Source organism: Populus nigra, chromosome 1 (genome assembly GCF_951802175.1).
Source record: "Populus nigra chromosome 1, ddPopNigr1.1, whole genome shotgun sequence".
Lineage (NCBI taxonomy): Eukaryota > Viridiplantae > Streptophyta > Magnoliopsida > Malpighiales > Salicaceae > Populus > Populus nigra.
This window is the reverse complement of record NC_084852.1, coordinates 12807367-12824779: the sequence shown is the minus strand read 5'-3', so window position 1 is coordinate 12824779 and position 17413 is coordinate 12807367. Positions and strand designations below refer to the sequence as shown.

Sequence of the window (17413 nt, the reverse complement as noted above, 5' to 3'; positions counted from 1 at the left end):
AGTCATTATTCATTATAACGATGTTCTTGTTTTCAACATGATTACTAATAAGTTATGGTGTTAACAAATTACTCCTGTTGAGTGTGTCAATATGTTAATTTGTTAGATAATCTATTTAATTAATCATTATCAACCTATAAATTAATCATTAATTCTTTGATCAATATGTTAAATGTTCTTTGTTTCTTTTTCATATCAAAGAGAAACTATAGTTAGAAACTTCATCCTGGATGGAGGCATATAGCAGCCTTGTTGATCAAATGAAATGTGAAGTTCTTAATTTATGTTAATCTGACAGATAATTTGATGATCAATCATCATTAACTTATTTATCGATCATCAATTTCTTGATCAATATGCTACTTGTTCTTTATTTTTTCCTTCCAACAAGGAGAAAATACAATTAAAAAATTTAATCCCGAGAATAAACATATAGCAACATTATTGATCAAATGGAATGTGGAGTTCTTAACTTTAACAAGTTACAAAGAAAAGATAGATAATGCAAAAATTGGAAAAAAACATAAAGAAAAAATATAAAATGGTAAATAAATAAAGTTATAGATATAAGTTTTAAGAAAATAAGCTATGATAAGTAAAAGAAAAGCAATAAAAAGCATAAGTTTATGAATAAATCATATAAATTATATATAGAGAGCTAACCATTGTTCCAAGTTGTTGGATGGCATATTTATAATATTATAAAGATAGAGTTTCATGTAAATATAAAATCCTAATCATATATAAATTGTTTCTGACAGAGAAAAACCATAGTATAATATGAACTTTTTTATTTATATGCATCCTTTTGACAGTTGTATTTATTCATGTCAATCTATAAAATCCACTAGTTAAAGGCTCTTATTATTATGTGTACGACTTAATCGAATAAATATTTTTCTTAATCATATAACATATGGATGGATTATTTCTAGTATAAATAAAGCCCTTTATATTCCCTTATTTAGGATAATTGTAAAAATATTGACCCGAATTTTATATATAAATCAATCGAAAAATTAACGTTAAATGATATGCTAATTTGAGTATAAAATGTCATGTTTCACTGTTAGACATGTCACGATTGTTTCATATGTCATCTAATTAACCAATTTTAAAATGAAATGTTTTTTTAGCTTTTAAGCATGACACTAAGATTTCAAGAACCACAAAATCAAGTTATAATTAATTCATCAATTCTTCAATCAATACCCAACCTTTCATCTTCTTTAATAAATCCTCAATTCATCTCTACAAACATTTAAAGATTCTTAGAAAAAGAAAAACCATGAGCTTACTTCTCTGTTCAAATATATAAATGGTATTTTCAAGGTTTGCATAACAAAAACATTATTTTATCACCTACTTTGAGAACTACATAGATTGTACGATGGTCTATCATAAAAAATAATTTAGAAAACATGACTAAAGAATGTTTTGGTCCATACTAAGAAGAGATTTTGTAATAAAAAGATAATTTCTTCACATTAAATATAGAAAGAGTCTTTTACTCTAGGATAACCATATAAACCTCAACATATAAAAAAAATTTCATCTTAATATAGGCTAATGTTAAAAAATCTCATGCAATCAATTTGACTCAATCGAGTCTATGACCCATGGCACAGTTTTTGGCACAGTTTTTTCCCTTTTTTAATGTGTTTGTGTTGAATGAACATCATCTTCTTATGTTAAAAAAAATAAAATTATCCAGTCCACAACAAAGTATGAGCAATATCTAGTTATTTCTATAAGGCCTCTCATCATCTCACTTTCTTCAAAGATGTCATTAGATGTGTAACATCCTCCCAAAAAAAAATTAACTTGTATTCATAATTAAGGTCTCAATGATAATATATATATATATATATATATATATATATATATATATATATATATATATATATATTATACTAAGAAATATTAAATTGAGAAATCTACTGAAATTTTACTAGAGTTTCTCCTATACCGGGAGATCCCAAGTTATCGACTAGAGCATGTTATAATAGGTTGTTAATTTCATTTAGTTTTGTCCAGAATGGCCGAAACATTTCATACCAATTCAAAAAACGAAACAAAACAGAACAATTTTCATCTCATTTCAAATCTCGATCCATTCCGATTTTTCGGATAAATTTCGACCGGAATGTTCCGGTTTCATTTCACATGTTCTGTTCCGGACTTGAAAATCCATTAAATCAAATTGGTATTTTGTTTAAGTTGAATTACTTTAAGTTAAAGTTTTATTTAATCTTGACTATTTAGGAATATTGTAAATTTTAAAATTATATTTATTTGATATTGTGTTTGTATTGCATAATTTATAATTAATCTATTTTGAATTTGAATTATGTTTGTTGAATTATATATATATATATATATATATATATATATATATAGTACAACCCCGAAACGCTCCGAAACCGAAATATTCTATTCCAATTGAAAAAACAAAACACCTACCAAAACGGAATTGACAACCTTGTGTTATACATTAATATTCAACCAATCCACATCTCATTCATTGTCCAATCACCCTAGACTCATCACAACACAAACTCAAACACATCATATTTATCACATGTCATCATGGTTCACTACATACATAAAATTATCAATATAAAATATGCAAATATGTAAAAGAAAAAAAATTAAAGAGTGCAAATAAACATTAATTATCTGGTATACAATAAAAGAAACTAATACAACATCATAAATTTTACATGTTTAGATCGAATTAAAAATTACATAAACTTTGGGATAATTTAATATTTAATTACAAATCTCAATACACTACAAAAAGAAGATCTAATACAAGTTAAACAAAATCATTTTAGAATGTCCTATATAACTATCATTTTGTTCATGGTTGTAAGGTACCTGTAGTTAATATTAATTAAGATTGCATCATGAAAATTATAAAAGCAAAGAAAAATAAATGTTATAATACATTTAAATTGTAACTCAACATTATCAGTAATTTCTTTTCAATAATTAATAGAACTCATATGTTGGCCTATATAGAATTCATTCATTCTTTCACCCCTCACCAACATTATTCTCATTTCTAGAAATCTAAATTTTATTACCCATTACCGGGCATTAGTCCCATTATCGGAAACTCATTTCTGTGTCCCTTATCGGGCATTATTCTCATTTCTGGAATCTAAGTTTATTGTCCATTACCGAAAACTAATTCATTCACCCTTTACCGAATATTATTTCCACTTATTGGAATCTAATTTTATTGCCTATTATCAGACATTAGTTATATTACCGGAAACTAATTCCTTCATCCCTTACTAGGCATTATTCCCTCTTTCATAATTCTAATTTTATTGCCCATTACCAAACATTATTCCATCTTCTAGAAATCGAATTTTATTGCTCATTACCGAACATTAGTTTGATTACTACAAACTAATTCATTCGCCCCTTATCAGGCATTATTCCCACTTTCAAGAATCTAATTTTATTGCTCATTACTAGAAACTAATTCATTTGCCCCTTACCGGGTATTATTCCCTCTTCTAGAAGTCTAATTGTGTTGCCCATTATTGGGCATTAGTTTCATTACCAGAAATTAATTCCTTTTATTTTAAGTTACAATTCTAACATGGAATATCATTGTATCATCAAAACTATTGTTATAAACTAAGTAAAAAAAGATTGAGGTGTGTTACACTTACCTGCAACAAAAACATGCTTATTTACTCCTCTTTTCGTTAATATATTCTAAAGTAGATTGGGTGACAATGACTAGTTATTCTTCGACCAAAATAAATTATTTATGTATATGTTTGTGGTGCTTGAAAAATAACAATTTCTATCTACAAAAAGTTTGCAAGTCAGAACCTTTCAAGAAGTTTTGGATTCAAGAAATACAATCAAGATGAAAGTTATTTAAGGTGCAATGGAAGGTAGATTTTGAATTCCTAAACTGTGTTTAAGTAATTTGTTTAGAGAGTGGTAACAACAAATTACCAAGGGATTGGTTGTTGTGTGTGCTAATGGATCATGAATGTTATTGGCCTGAAAAAACTGTTGAAAATACTCTGTTTTTTTCATTGGGTTTCTTCTACTGTATTTACAGTGTGTGTATACTATTTTTCAATGTTGGCAGACTCATGTCTCTCATTTAGAGTGTATTTAATGCCTAGCTTGTGCTTTTTGCTAAAGTTTTTCCCTCTATTTTTCGATGTTTATGCTTTCATTTATGCACATTGACACAACATTGGTCTTTCCTAAACTTCTTTGATTTTCTTTACTCTGTTTTGTCTTTTTTAGAGCACTCTCTAAAATTTAGTTGTTTTTTCTTTCTTGCTCCATTTTTTATTTTCAACTGTTCCAATCATTACCTCCTCCTCCTTCTTTGTTTTGCTATAGCATAGAAACTTAATGAATGAAAAAATGACTTGAAACTCATCTCTCTACCCCTAATTCTTATGGGATGCTCATCCACTTCTCTTGTCATCTCTTCCTATGTTATTAATGATGACTCCCATCAGATTATTTATGAACAGAATATTGTTTGATTACCGAAAGTATTTTGATAGAAAGTGTTTTTTGAAAAAATTAGTTAATATAATTTATTGTTTAGTCTTTGAGAAATATAAGCTTTAGATGAAGAAAAATTTCCAATTCAAATGATTGGAAAACACTTTTTATAAAGGACCCAAAACCAAAAATTTTATAATACTTTATTATATATATTGAAACAATAATGCTTTAATAAAATACTTTAAAATACAATACTATTAGAAAAGAATAAATTACTAATATATTTATATAGAAATTAACTAGTTGGATGCCCGCGTTACATGACTGACTCACTTTTTATTTTCATAAAAACTACTGTAAAAATTTATAATATAAAAAATATTATTTTTTAATATTAATAATAAATTTTTTTCAAATTTATTAATTATTTTATTAATAATATTAATTATAATAAAAATAATAATATTTATAACACGAATGATAATATTTTTAATATTCATACTATTAATTATAATAAAAATAATAATATTTATAACACAAATAATACTATTTTTATATGAATATTTAGAATTATAATAAAAATAAAAATATTTAACATAAATAATTATATTAAGAATTTCAAGGATGCTTATAACACAAACAATAATATTTTTTATATCAATACTTTGAGTTATAATAAAAACAATACTATTTATAACACAAATAATAATAATTTTTATATGAACACTTTGAATTATAAGAGAAAAAAATAATATTTATAACATACATTATTATATTAACACACATGTGGTTGGACGTGAACGCGTCGAAACCCAGCTGGGGGTTGGGCGTGGGTCTGGAGGCGTCGAGGCACACACTTCAAGTTAGGTCTGGATGCGTCCAGACTTTTAATTATAATAAAAATAATTATAACACAAATAATACTATTTTAATATTGATACTTTTAATCATAATAATAAAAATAATACTATTTTTAATATTAATACTTTTAATCAAATAAAAAATAATAATTATAACAAAAATAATACTATTTTTAATATCAATACTTTTAATCATAATAAAAAAAATAATTATAACACAAATAATATTATTTTTATTATAAGTAATAATATTATAATAATAATGGGAAGCGGACACCTGATGCTTAGTCGGCCATAGCACCATGTGGCGCTAGGCAACCCATTCGTAGCAATCAAACCCGAGCGCCATGTGGCCCTTGAGAGTGCTTAGGTGAGCCTGACTGTGCCCGCCCCACGTACAGACCCAAGTGCCACATGGTGATAGGGTGGCATGGGGAGAGCCACACGCTTGGGTCATCACAAAGGGCATGATTATCTGGGGTTCGATGTCATAACCCCAGCTCAATGGGTCTTGTGTGATCCAATTCTATTGGGTTTTAATGAAGGATTTTAAATATTTTTTTTATTATAATTAAAAGTATTAATATAAAAAATAGTATTATTTGTGTTATAAATATTTTAATTTTTATTATAATTAAAAGTATTACTCTTAAAAATAGTATAATTGATGTTACAAATATTATTATTTTATTATAATGTATAATATTTGTGTTAAAAATATTATTATTTTTACTAAAATTTAAAATATTCATATAAAAATATTATTATTTATGTTATAAATATTATTATTTTATTTATAATTAATAGCATGAATACTAAAAATATTATCATTTATGGTATAAATATTTTTATTTTTATTATAACTAATCATATTATAATAACAATGGCAAGCAGACACTTGACACTCTGGAGGCCCTGCTCAAGCATCACCCTAACACGCAGACCTGAGCGCTAGGTGGCGCTTAGGGGTGCTTGAGGTGAGCCAAGTAGTGCCCGCCCATGTGCATACCTGAGCGCCACATGGCGATGGCGATCGCTTGGGGTGAGCCAGCCTGTGCCCACTCAATGTGGGGCACCTGACGCTTGGATTTGAAGGAGAACCCATTGTTTTGGGTCCGGAGTTAGCACCCAAACTTAATGGGTCTTGCGTAACCCAATTTTATTGGGTCTTAATGAAGGATTTTAAATATTTTAATTTTTATTATAATTAAAAATATTAATATAAAAAATAGTATTATTTGTGTTATAACTATTTTTATTATAAGTTAAAGTATTAACAATAAAAATAGTATAATTTGTGTTATAAATATTTTAATTTTTCTTATAATTAAAAGTATTACTCTTAAAAATAGTATAATTGGTGTTCCAAATATTATTATTTTATTATAATGAATAATATTTGCATTAAAAATATTATTATTTTTACTAAAATTTAAGATATTCATATAAAAACAGTATTATTTGTGTTATATATATTATTATTTTATTTATAATTAATAGAATGAATACTAAAAATATTATCAGTTGTGGTACAAATAGTAATATTTTTATTACAAGTAATAATATTATAATAACAATGAGAAGCGAAAACCTGGCATTTGTGTTGTCCTTGGGCCACGTGGCCTTGGGTTGCCCCAAGCGCCAGGTAGCGCTCAGGTTTGCCTTGCGCAAGGGTAGGGCTGCCCATGCGCCAGGTGGCGCTCGGGCCTGCCCCGCGCAATGGCCGCGCCAGTTTTCCTTGTATAGGTAGCGCCAACGCCAAGTGCCCGTTGCCCTTACAACTTTTTGTGTCAAGGGTTAGACTGCCATTACATTACTCTAATTCACGGTGCTTTGTGTCTATGTAAATAGTAATAGGGATACCAAGCCCTTTTAATATATTGTGTAATATATTAGGATATATTGACATACAATATAAAAGTATAGTAATTTGACTTTAATTTAAATAATATTGCTAGAAAATACATTCGAATACAAAACATTTTATGTTATACAATAATAATATATTTTAAATCATATAAATCATGTAAAAAAGTTAGGATATTATAGAAAATAAATTTCTTTTCAATGTTCTCCAAACATCAATTTTTTTAAAAATAAAAATATCACTATTTTAACAAAATAAATAGCTAAAAATGAATATTTTCCAACTTATTTTCTCTGACATGTCTAAAGACCAGAAAGTTATTTCCAACTCATTTTTCATTATACAACTAAACATATTAATATATTTTACTTAAAAAATATTTAACAAGGTTTTAAAAATTAAAAAATACTAATATATTTTACTGAAAAAATATTAACATGGTTATATGTCTATAATATTATATTTAAAGTATTTATATCATATGTATAGTTATATTTTATAAAATAAACTATATATAAATATATAATATAATAAATTATTATTTTTCCATCATATCACTTTTCATATCTTATTTTTTTTATTGTAAGTGGTCAAATATTTACATCAAATATTATATATATATTAGATAAATTTAAAAAAAAATTAAAATATTAATAAATAATTTTCCAGCTTATTTTTTATAAAATGATCAAACATTAAAAAATATATTTCAATTTATTTTTTATTACTGGATATAAAAAATAAATTTTTTTTCAAGAATTTTTTTTTATGAAACCACTATTATTTAGAAAAAATTTATTTTCTGACAAAGTTAAAGTATTTTAATTTTACTAAAATGATTGATGTCTTCTATAAATAAAACTATGAATGAATGATATCCTATTATTATAACTGTGTTTTCTTACAAATAATTTTAAAGATATATTGAGCTTTCATATATATATATATATATATATATATATATATATATATATATTAACTAATACTCTAAAAAGTGTGGAGAAAGTACTGTAGCTTTACCCACGCCACATGCTCCTTTTTTTTTTTTATTGTTTTTGCATTTTTTTATTTTGTTTTTTTATTTTTTTTCTGTATTTCATTTTTTTTGTTTTTTCCTTTTTACCCCCATTTGTTTTGTTTTTTTCCCCATTTTTTTTGGGCTTTACATGTTTTTCTTTTTTTTGCCCCCAAGATTGTCTTCGTCTTTTTTTTTTGTTTTTGTGTTTTTTTAAATTATTTTTGTCGATTTTTTTAATATTAAACTGGTTAAAAATTTTATTCTGTAGTTTTTTTCTTTAAAATGTTATGGATTACTACAATGTTTTCCTGCATGAGTTTTTTTTATGACTTTTTTTTTTAAATGATCTTTGTCGATTTTACTTCGTAGTTTTTTTTCTTTAAAACACTGTAGATTGTTACAATGTTTCCCCACATGGTTTTTGTTTTACTACAGTGTTTCCCCACATGTTTTTTTTCCAAAATTATCTTTGTCGAATTGTTTTTAATATTGAGCTGGTTGAGAATTCAGCTTTAACTTTCTCCATGTGTTTTTTTTTATTTTTTTTCTGAAATTGTCTTCTTCTTCTTCTTTTTTTAATTTTTTTCAGAATTGTTTTTGTTGATTTTATTTTTTTAATATGGAGTTGGTTGAAAATTTAGTTTTGTAGTTTTTTTTCTTTAAAACACCGTTGATAGCTATATTGTTTCCCTACATTGTTTTTATTTTTATTTTTTATGATTTTTTTGTTTTTTTTCTAGAATTGTCTTTGTCGATTTTATTTTTTTCATATTGAGCTGGTTGAGAATTTAGCTTCGTAGTTTTTTTCTTTAAAACATTATGGATTGCTACAGTATTCCCCCAAATAATTTTTTTTATTATGATTTTTTTCAAAATTATCTTTATCGATTTTATTATTATTTTATGATTTTTTTCAAAAAAGTTTTTGTTTATTTTATTTTTTAAATATTAATCTGGTTAAGAATTTAGTTTTATTATTTTTTTCTTGAAAATATTGTAGATTGTAACAGTTTTTTTTATATAAACTTTTTTTTATAAATTTACAATAACACACAAATATATCACAAACCCACAGCATTACGTGAGCATGACATCTAGTGTGTGTATGTGTGTGTCTATATATATATATATATCCTTTATTTCTTTTCCAACCCAGCTTTCAAATAACACACAACGCCAAACGCTCCCATTTGTGTTGTTTGGTTTTTGTTTTTGATTTTACAATTTCGGGGCCTTGTCAAAAGGTGTGGGGGTTTCAGTCTTTGTCCAGACTGACAGTTGACACGTGCTTTACATGCGTGTGGGAATTTCTCTCGGTGTATTGACATTTCGATTTCATTTCACTTCACCCCAGGGCCGAGAAAAGAAAATTTAAATTTGATAAAAAATCGAATGGCCAATCTTCCTCAATCTCTATCGATGAACGCACCGTTCGGAGTCCCAAGCGCGTCTAATCCAGCCTCCGCCGCAGTAGCCGGAGCTCCGGCTAACAAAGACCGGAAGATGGCATCAGCAGAGCACTTGGTTCTTGACCTAAGCAGTCCTGATCTTCGTGAAAACGCCCTTCTTGAACTCTCTAAGGTAACAACAGCATTACCAAGTAGATGGCTTAATTTTTGTTTCTTAGGGAAGAAATTGAGAATTGAAAAATTAGGATTTTGTTTGAAACCCTCATAATTATGAAAAGAGAATTCAGTGTCTTTAATTGTTTTTATTTAAGAAAAAATAGTTAATTTCATGAGAATTATTCTTTTGTAAAACAGCTATAATAAATTACTATAGACAGTTGAATAGGAAGGAATTGTATGATTATTGGCTTCAAACAGATCCGTCACTAGCTCGGCACCACCCATGATTTGTGGTTATTACTCCATTTTATGCAGCTGAGGAAGAAAAAGGCCCCCCTGAACTAGTGAAACTTAGAATTCAAGGCATATTCAAACTTTTCATGCAATAGAACATTTTATAATTAAACAGGATGTGAGTTTTTCTTTTTAAATTGGAGGCCCATTATCTTTGGATGCTACCTGATAGTTTGTTTTGCATACAAAGGAACCTTTACCTTGGTTGGCTGCATACATGTGAGAGGGGAAAGTTTATCATTTACTTTGCACACCAGTTCTTTTCTATATATATATATATGCTTAAACAAGAAATAGATACACATACACAGCTGGAGGTGGTCCATGTGCAATAGCTTCATTTAAACTTGTTGTGTGCGGATCTTACCATTTTTTCTCCTTGCGTGGCTATTCCATTTAGTTGTTGAACATTCAAGTGCTGCCATTATAAACTAGTGTCTGCCTTTGCTTTCATTTTTAGAACAAGGATTTATTTCAAGAATTGGCTCCTTTCGTGTGGAATTCTTTTGGTACTATTGCTGCACTCATACAGGTATGCCTAATAAACTTGTGTTTGTTTTTGTTTTCATTTATAGAAGAGAGAATTATTTCAAGATTTGGCTCCATTGTTGTGGAATTCTTTTGGTACTATTGCTGCACTGTTACAGGTATGCCATTTGAAGTCGATATTATCAGATCCTTGCTTAATTATTCTCCCTCTTCATTCATGTTGAATTGTGATATATTTTAGCTTGTAGAATTTCCTTCACAACTTCAAATCTTCATTTTTTTCAATTGGAATTATAGAAGCTCTTGCTATTTTCCCATGATTTTAATGCATTATGCTGACAAAAAATAGAATAAACATGTATCATATCGAGGATAGGAAGTGCGTGAATTAGAAAGTTCCGCGCTGTAAGGATACGACAAGTGCTTCTCTATGATCTGTTGAAACTGGGCAAAATTGTTGATGTTTTTTTGCATTCCATTCATAATTGAGTTAATATTTATTGCTTTTTTACTTTTGGAGCGCTTTTGTTTTTGTTTTTGTGTTTTGTTTTTTGATTTTTAGTTTAGCTTGTCAATTGGACCTATGCGACTGGTTTGCGTGATTGTTTTAATTTTGGTTGGAGCTCAATAAGCAAAATAAACACCAGTGGTGTTATTTAGTAGTTCTCGTGTCCTTGACACGGTGCTCTTTTGTTTTCCAGAAATTGTACATAGTTTAAAACTTTTCAACACTCGAAGTGCTTGGTGTATTTTATTTCCATGATTTTCAACTTTTCCTGTTATTTGCAGGAGATCGTCTCAATATACCCTGTCTTGTCACCACCTAACTTAAGTCCTGCACAATCAAATCGAGTTTGTAATGCTCTAGCTCTTCTTCAGGTCAGAATATTTTTTTTGTAGTTCCCTAGGTTGCTGTTATGTATACTTCTACTTTAGTTTTTTCAACTTTGCTTCTTTCCCTTTAGTGGTAATTTATTCTGTGCATATATTGTCATATATTTCCCATTTAGAGATTATGATTTGAGATATTGAAACACTTCTAGGTATTCAAATGAAGTAGTATTATATGTTCACATTCTCAATGCTTTTGGTGGCGTGGGTTTTAAAAGTTCAATTTATGAATGATTAAAGACTTAATATTCTGGCTTCTTGCACGAATCTCACTTTTATTATTTTGGGAAATATTGCGAATGTCAAATGCTTGACATTCGACAGATTCAAATATCACTTTCCATGTGGCTATCTATTACGATAATTATTGCCAACTTGTTGACATGTTTGAGCATAGAGGAGATGATGCAGGTGTTTATATTTAAATGCATCTATTAGAATGGGGACAATGTAGAAATTATTTTTCAAAGCATTTCTATAAATGGTTAAATTATTTGTGGAATTTTATGTATCGTAGTGTTTTCCCAGAGAACTGAAGTATTTATTGACAGTATTTGAGAAAAATGAAAACTCAAAACTAAAAATAAGAAGCAGAGAAGAAAAGGAATATACCTGACATTTTTTTTTTTTTTTTTTTTTTTTCTGATTTCATGATATGCTGCTTTGTTTCTGTTTTTTGCCTGCTAATCACTTGGACAAATGTTGAAGTGTGAACATGGACATTCTAAGTCATCGTACCTTTTGTGTTTCCTTTTATTCTATTTCCAGCTCTTAGTTATTTCTAATGCTTATAATCTATTTTATATTTTCTTACAGTGTGTGGCTTCACATCCAGACACAAGAATGTTGTTCCTCAATGGTAACATTTTTGATCTCGTTTACTCAATTGAATAACATTTGAGAGGAAAAATCTATTATTCTTGTTTGGATTGTGGCTCAAATTTGAGATAACAATATATAAAGTGTGAAGTTTTCAATTTTCACAACTGGGTGTCTCAACTTCAATTTTTATCAATTGAGTTGCCCATCTGTTATTAATGGCACAATCAAGTGCCTCAATGAATGTTTGTTAGCAAATTTGTTGACATATCCATTAAATGATGACATGGACACCAAAAACTTACAAAAAAATTAGGTCTTTATCACTCTAGGTATGCCATGACACCAATTAACCCAAGAAACACATATTCACATCCCAAATTTTATGCTCACTCACAACATTAACCATTATTCTTGTAAGATTTTGGTGTCCATGTCATCATTTAAAAAAAAAATACAAGCAAATTCCTAACTGATGTCCACTGAGGCACTTAATTGTACCTTTATCAATAGTTGAACAATTCAATTGATAAAAATTGAAGTTGAGACACCCAATTGTGAAAAAAAAATTGTTTAGACAGTTAATTTATATTTATCTCCTCAGATTTTGTTTTATGGGAAGAATAATTTTTTCACTACCTTGTGGAGATGATAAATTCTGATTAATGTGTTGTATTCTTCCAAGTGACTATTTTTTTTCCACTGCAGCTCATATACCTTTATATCTGTACCCTTTCCTGAATACAACTAGCAAATCAAGGCCTTTTGAGTACCTGAGGCTCACTAGTTTAGGTGTCATTGGTGCCCTAGTGAAGGTACTTCATCCTTTCTGATATCCTATGTCTCAAACTCGTGATTTTTATATTCTTTATTATTTTAAAGTTCAATGTCTGAACCTTTTTGTAGTTAACCATCACAGCTTCACAGAACAATATATGTGTGGGTCGGTTTCTCATAAAAGAATGATATATGTATGGTTGTGTGCATTTATCCACATCACTCTATGTATCACTTGGCACAAGCAGGTCAACATTTATCCAAGCAAACAAACATTATATTGTTTCTTGATCTCTACATTGAAGCTCATATTTTTGTTGCTTTTGGTATCAAGTAGTTTGAAATTTTGATCTTATTTCTTCTCTGCTCTTTACCAGGTTGATGACACAGAAGTTATTAGTTTCCTTCTTTCAACTGAGATTATTCCACTGTGTCTGCGTACTATGGAGATGGGAAGTGAATTGTCAAAAACAGTTGAGTGTTGTTATTTTACATCCTTCTGTTTTTTCAAATATGTCAAAAAACTTATGCTGATTCAGTTTACTTTCACCATTTATGCCTTTGTTTGGATGTTTGTTTGGCGGACAACTGACCCACTGGAGACACATGGTGATAATGAATTTATTCAGTTTTCTTAAAGAAAAACTTTAGTGCTTTAGAAAATGTCTTTCAAATATCCAAGTTCAATGTATTAAAAATATTGAGTTATAGTATAGAGTTATTGTGTAGAATTCCCAGGTTAATTTTAATTGTAGAGTTTATTGAACTTCTATCAGCACTTTGGTGTAGGAACAAATTGAGATTTCTGTTATAAAAAGGATTTGTGTTGAGCTAGGGTTTGCTATTCACGGAGTTAGAGTAGAATAAAGCTTGTTTAGGAAGCAAGAAGGAGAAATTAGGCTGTGAACAGTGATTCAGTTACTGCACCAGCAATACTTTTAAGCAAGAAAGAAGAATTATTACGGGAAAATGGAACAAGAGAAAGGAGAAGAAACCTCAGGCACCAAGCTTTCAAAATAACTCTGAAACTCAATTTATTTCATAAATCAACTCTGCTGAAACATAAAACATAGTATCCTTATTCATAGAGATTGAGACTAGGATTACCAATCCTCACTTCACTAGCAAACAAACTAAACAGGAATAAACTATTAAAGACCAAGACTCCAAAATCCTAAATAAGAAGACTAGACCTTCAGGTAATCTCATAATTACTAAAATGCTCCTGATTCACCAGAATATGCAGTAATTGTTGACCCAAAAAACTTCTTGCTTGATGAGGAATCAATTAATGTAGCTTTGGGTTTCCAAACTGAAGTGTTTCTCCAAGAATAACATAGCTACTCCATCACATTTCCTTGCTCAGACAATGAAATGAATTTCTTTAATTGATGTTATTTTTCAAGTCGTGGTAGGCTTAAATGACTTGTTTTCAAGGCTAGTGGAAGCAAAAGATATCACTAACCTAAACTTCATCAGCTATATTATGTTTTTAACAACCTAGATTTCCAGAAAGTTGGGCTAATGTTTTCGTTTACCATTTTTACTTATCAAAATATTGAAACGGGTTTATCTGCTCTGATTTCTTCACACCAGCTCTGAAATGTTTTCCATCTTGGGATGCCCTTTCAGAATGAAATGATACAATGTCCTGTTTCTTTTGTTCCTCTCGATTCTTTTGGTTGCTATGCAGCTCCTTGAAATAGTCCTGAGGTTGCTAATACAGATCTTCTTGAAAGTTTCAATCTGTGCACTTACTTCATACCAATTATGTGTACAATTGTTCAATCATATGATTTCTTGTTGAAATGCAATGGAGAGTATGATTTTCATGAACCTGTAATATCAATGAGATGGGATGTTTGAAAACACATTACAGACATGTGGTTCTTAATTTGGCATCTGTGATTATATGATTGAGTTGTCTCCTTTGTTCTTAAATAACAAATGGCTTGTCACTATACATGTGATAAGATAATTGTGAATAATAATCTTTCAGCGAGAGTTCTCCTTTCTGTTGGCAGGTTGCCACATTTATAGTTCAAAAGATTTTATTGGATGATGTGGGCCTGGATTATATTTGCACTACAGCAGAACGGTTTTTTGCAGTGGGCCGAGTTTTGGGGAACATGGTTGCAGCACTTGCTGAACAACCATCATCACGGTTATTAAAACATATTATCCGATGTTATCTTCGACTTTCAGATAATCCAAGGTTGTTACATTTCCAAATAAAGAAGGGCTCCAAGCAGTCAGCTGGCTCTGTACTTATTGCTTTGATTGTGTTGATGATTCTTCATTTATAAATTATTTGTTTTGACTTCATGTTTCCATTGTAAATTTTTTGTCTTTGGAATTCAGGGCTTGTGATGCATTGCGAAGTTGCCTGCCAGACATGCTGAGAGATGCCACCTTCAGTAGCTGCCTACGTGTAAGTACAGCTTGTGTAATTGTTAATATTCCCTTTTCTATTACCTTAGGAGTCATCTGGAGGATGGTGATTTTTAGCTTGTCCATAATCTGGTGAATTTTAACTGAGGCAAGGACTGCAAGCCTTTTATTTGGTTTGAAATTCCTAACTAGCAGTTAGCAAACCTTGTCTTGATTACTGCCACACTGATTGAGATTCTACAGCTGCTTTTATTGGCCAGTTTTTGTTTTTGACAGCAACAATTGGAGTAGATGCATTTGAACCCATTGATAGAAATTTCACCCCTACAGTTTGCGATGTGCATGATCTGGCTGTTGGATTGAATTGCACGTGCTTGATTGTTCTATCGATGAAGTTGATCATGTGGCATATCTTTATGTTTAATCGAAACATGAGTTGTTTTAGAACCACTCTTTTTAAGTTTGAAGTTAGTCTTTAGATGGGGATTATAATCACGACACTATGATTAACCAAGTACATGGTTTGCTGACGTTGCTGATTGGATGCATGCTTGTGTGTTTTATGTGAAAATATTAATAGCTAATTAGGAAAAGAAATTTATTTGTGTTCCATGCCACAAAAATTAGTTACTGTGTCAGGAATATCAATATTTGGAGTTTCAAATGATGTATAAGTTCTCCATTTATTTCCCTGGAATAATTTTTCAAAATCAAGTATCTCTTTTCCCTCCCCCATCCCCCTTCTTTCTTCCGTCAATAACCAATTTCATGGTCTTTGTACATTGTAACTTCAGGAAGATCCAACAACAAGGCGATGGCTGCAACAGTTGCTTCACAACGTGGGAGGGAATCGGGTGGTTCCAGGACTTCAGGCTGGTGGGGGATTTGATCATATGCTGGTGAACTAAGACCGCAATTTTATTTTTGTTCCATCGCTTCAAGACCTACTGTCTTCCTATTTAATGTGCGATAGCGTTTCTGGTAACTGTAATTAACACCCAGAAGAGGAAGCGATGGAAGACAAAAAAGCTAGACTAGTTGTTGAATTATTTAGCTGGTATTTGTTCATGTATAATGAAAAGAGAGGAGCTCCTTTTTTAACATTATTGCTAGTCTTTTTTTCCTACCATCAATCTGTTATTTTAGTGGTTTGTGTTTTTTATTTTTTTTAAATATTCTTCATTGTCTGTTTCTTCGTAACAACATATAATTGCACTTGGACAAAACCCTGGCGTCTTCATGTAGTCTCTCGTGTTCCCATTTCTCTCAACGTCATTACCTATACAAGCATTGGGCATTGGCTCGACTATGCCCCCTGCGCTTACCCGATTTACGAGCCAGATGGCGTGGTGAGGTGATCAAAGCCACCTGTGCCATGTTCCAGTCATCAACAATGGATGCTGCTGAGGGGGCTTCCTATTGTGAGCCATTAAACTTATCCAATGCATGATGAGGTCTATTTTGATGATGAAAAACACAACAAAAATTGACTTATTACAGTAACGTAGTCAATAAAGCCATAGAGGCTATGGTCAATCTTTAAGGTAGAATTGATTTTCTTTTTGTTTTTTTGAGGGTGTGTGGGAATATTTTAAGTATCATATATCTTTACAGCAAACAAAGTCGCAACCTCCATGATAAAGGAGTACAATCAAACATAAGGGCGGCCTTAAGCCTATTATATAGCCTAGTAACCTTACTTAACTCTTCTATACCTTAAAGACATGTTGTTCAATAGTAATTAAGAAGACAAATAAATAGGGTTAAGGTAACTTAACATACAAGAGAGACGAGGCTAGAAATTATACAAATAGTTATGGACATGTTGTACCCAATTAAAGACATAAAAATAGTTGATTTCAAATAATTCATTAAAAAAAAACCAATCAATAAGGAAACATATCGCTAAATTCATAGACCAATGTAGTGATGGTGTCAT

At 29.7% G+C, this 17413-nt stretch overlaps 1 protein-coding gene across 2 annotated transcripts; it reads left to right on the top strand.

The window, feature by feature from the left end:
* Positions 1 to 9395: 9395 nt before the first annotated feature.
* On the top strand, positions 9396 to 16603 carry LOC133668439 (uncharacterized). Of its 2 annotated transcripts, none has more exons than XM_062088292.1 (9): positions 9396 to 9826; positions 10683 to 10754; positions 11386 to 11475; positions 12304 to 12346; positions 13015 to 13121; positions 13461 to 13556; positions 15108 to 15298; positions 15445 to 15514; positions 16269 to 16603. In XM_062088292.1, the coding sequence occupies exons 1-9, from the start codon at positions 9638 to 9640 to the stop codon at positions 16380 to 16382; spliced, it is 972 nt and encodes a 323-aa protein (XP_061944276.1). In that variant the 5' UTR covers positions 9396 to 9637; the 3' UTR covers positions 16383 to 16603. The 2 variants fall into 2 exon arrangements, with proteins under 2 accessions (XP_061944276.1, XP_061944284.1); XM_062088300.1 differs by lacking the exon at positions 10683 to 10754 and adding an exon at positions 10568 to 10639.
* The last annotated feature ends 810 nt before the right edge of the window (positions 16604 to 17413 follow it).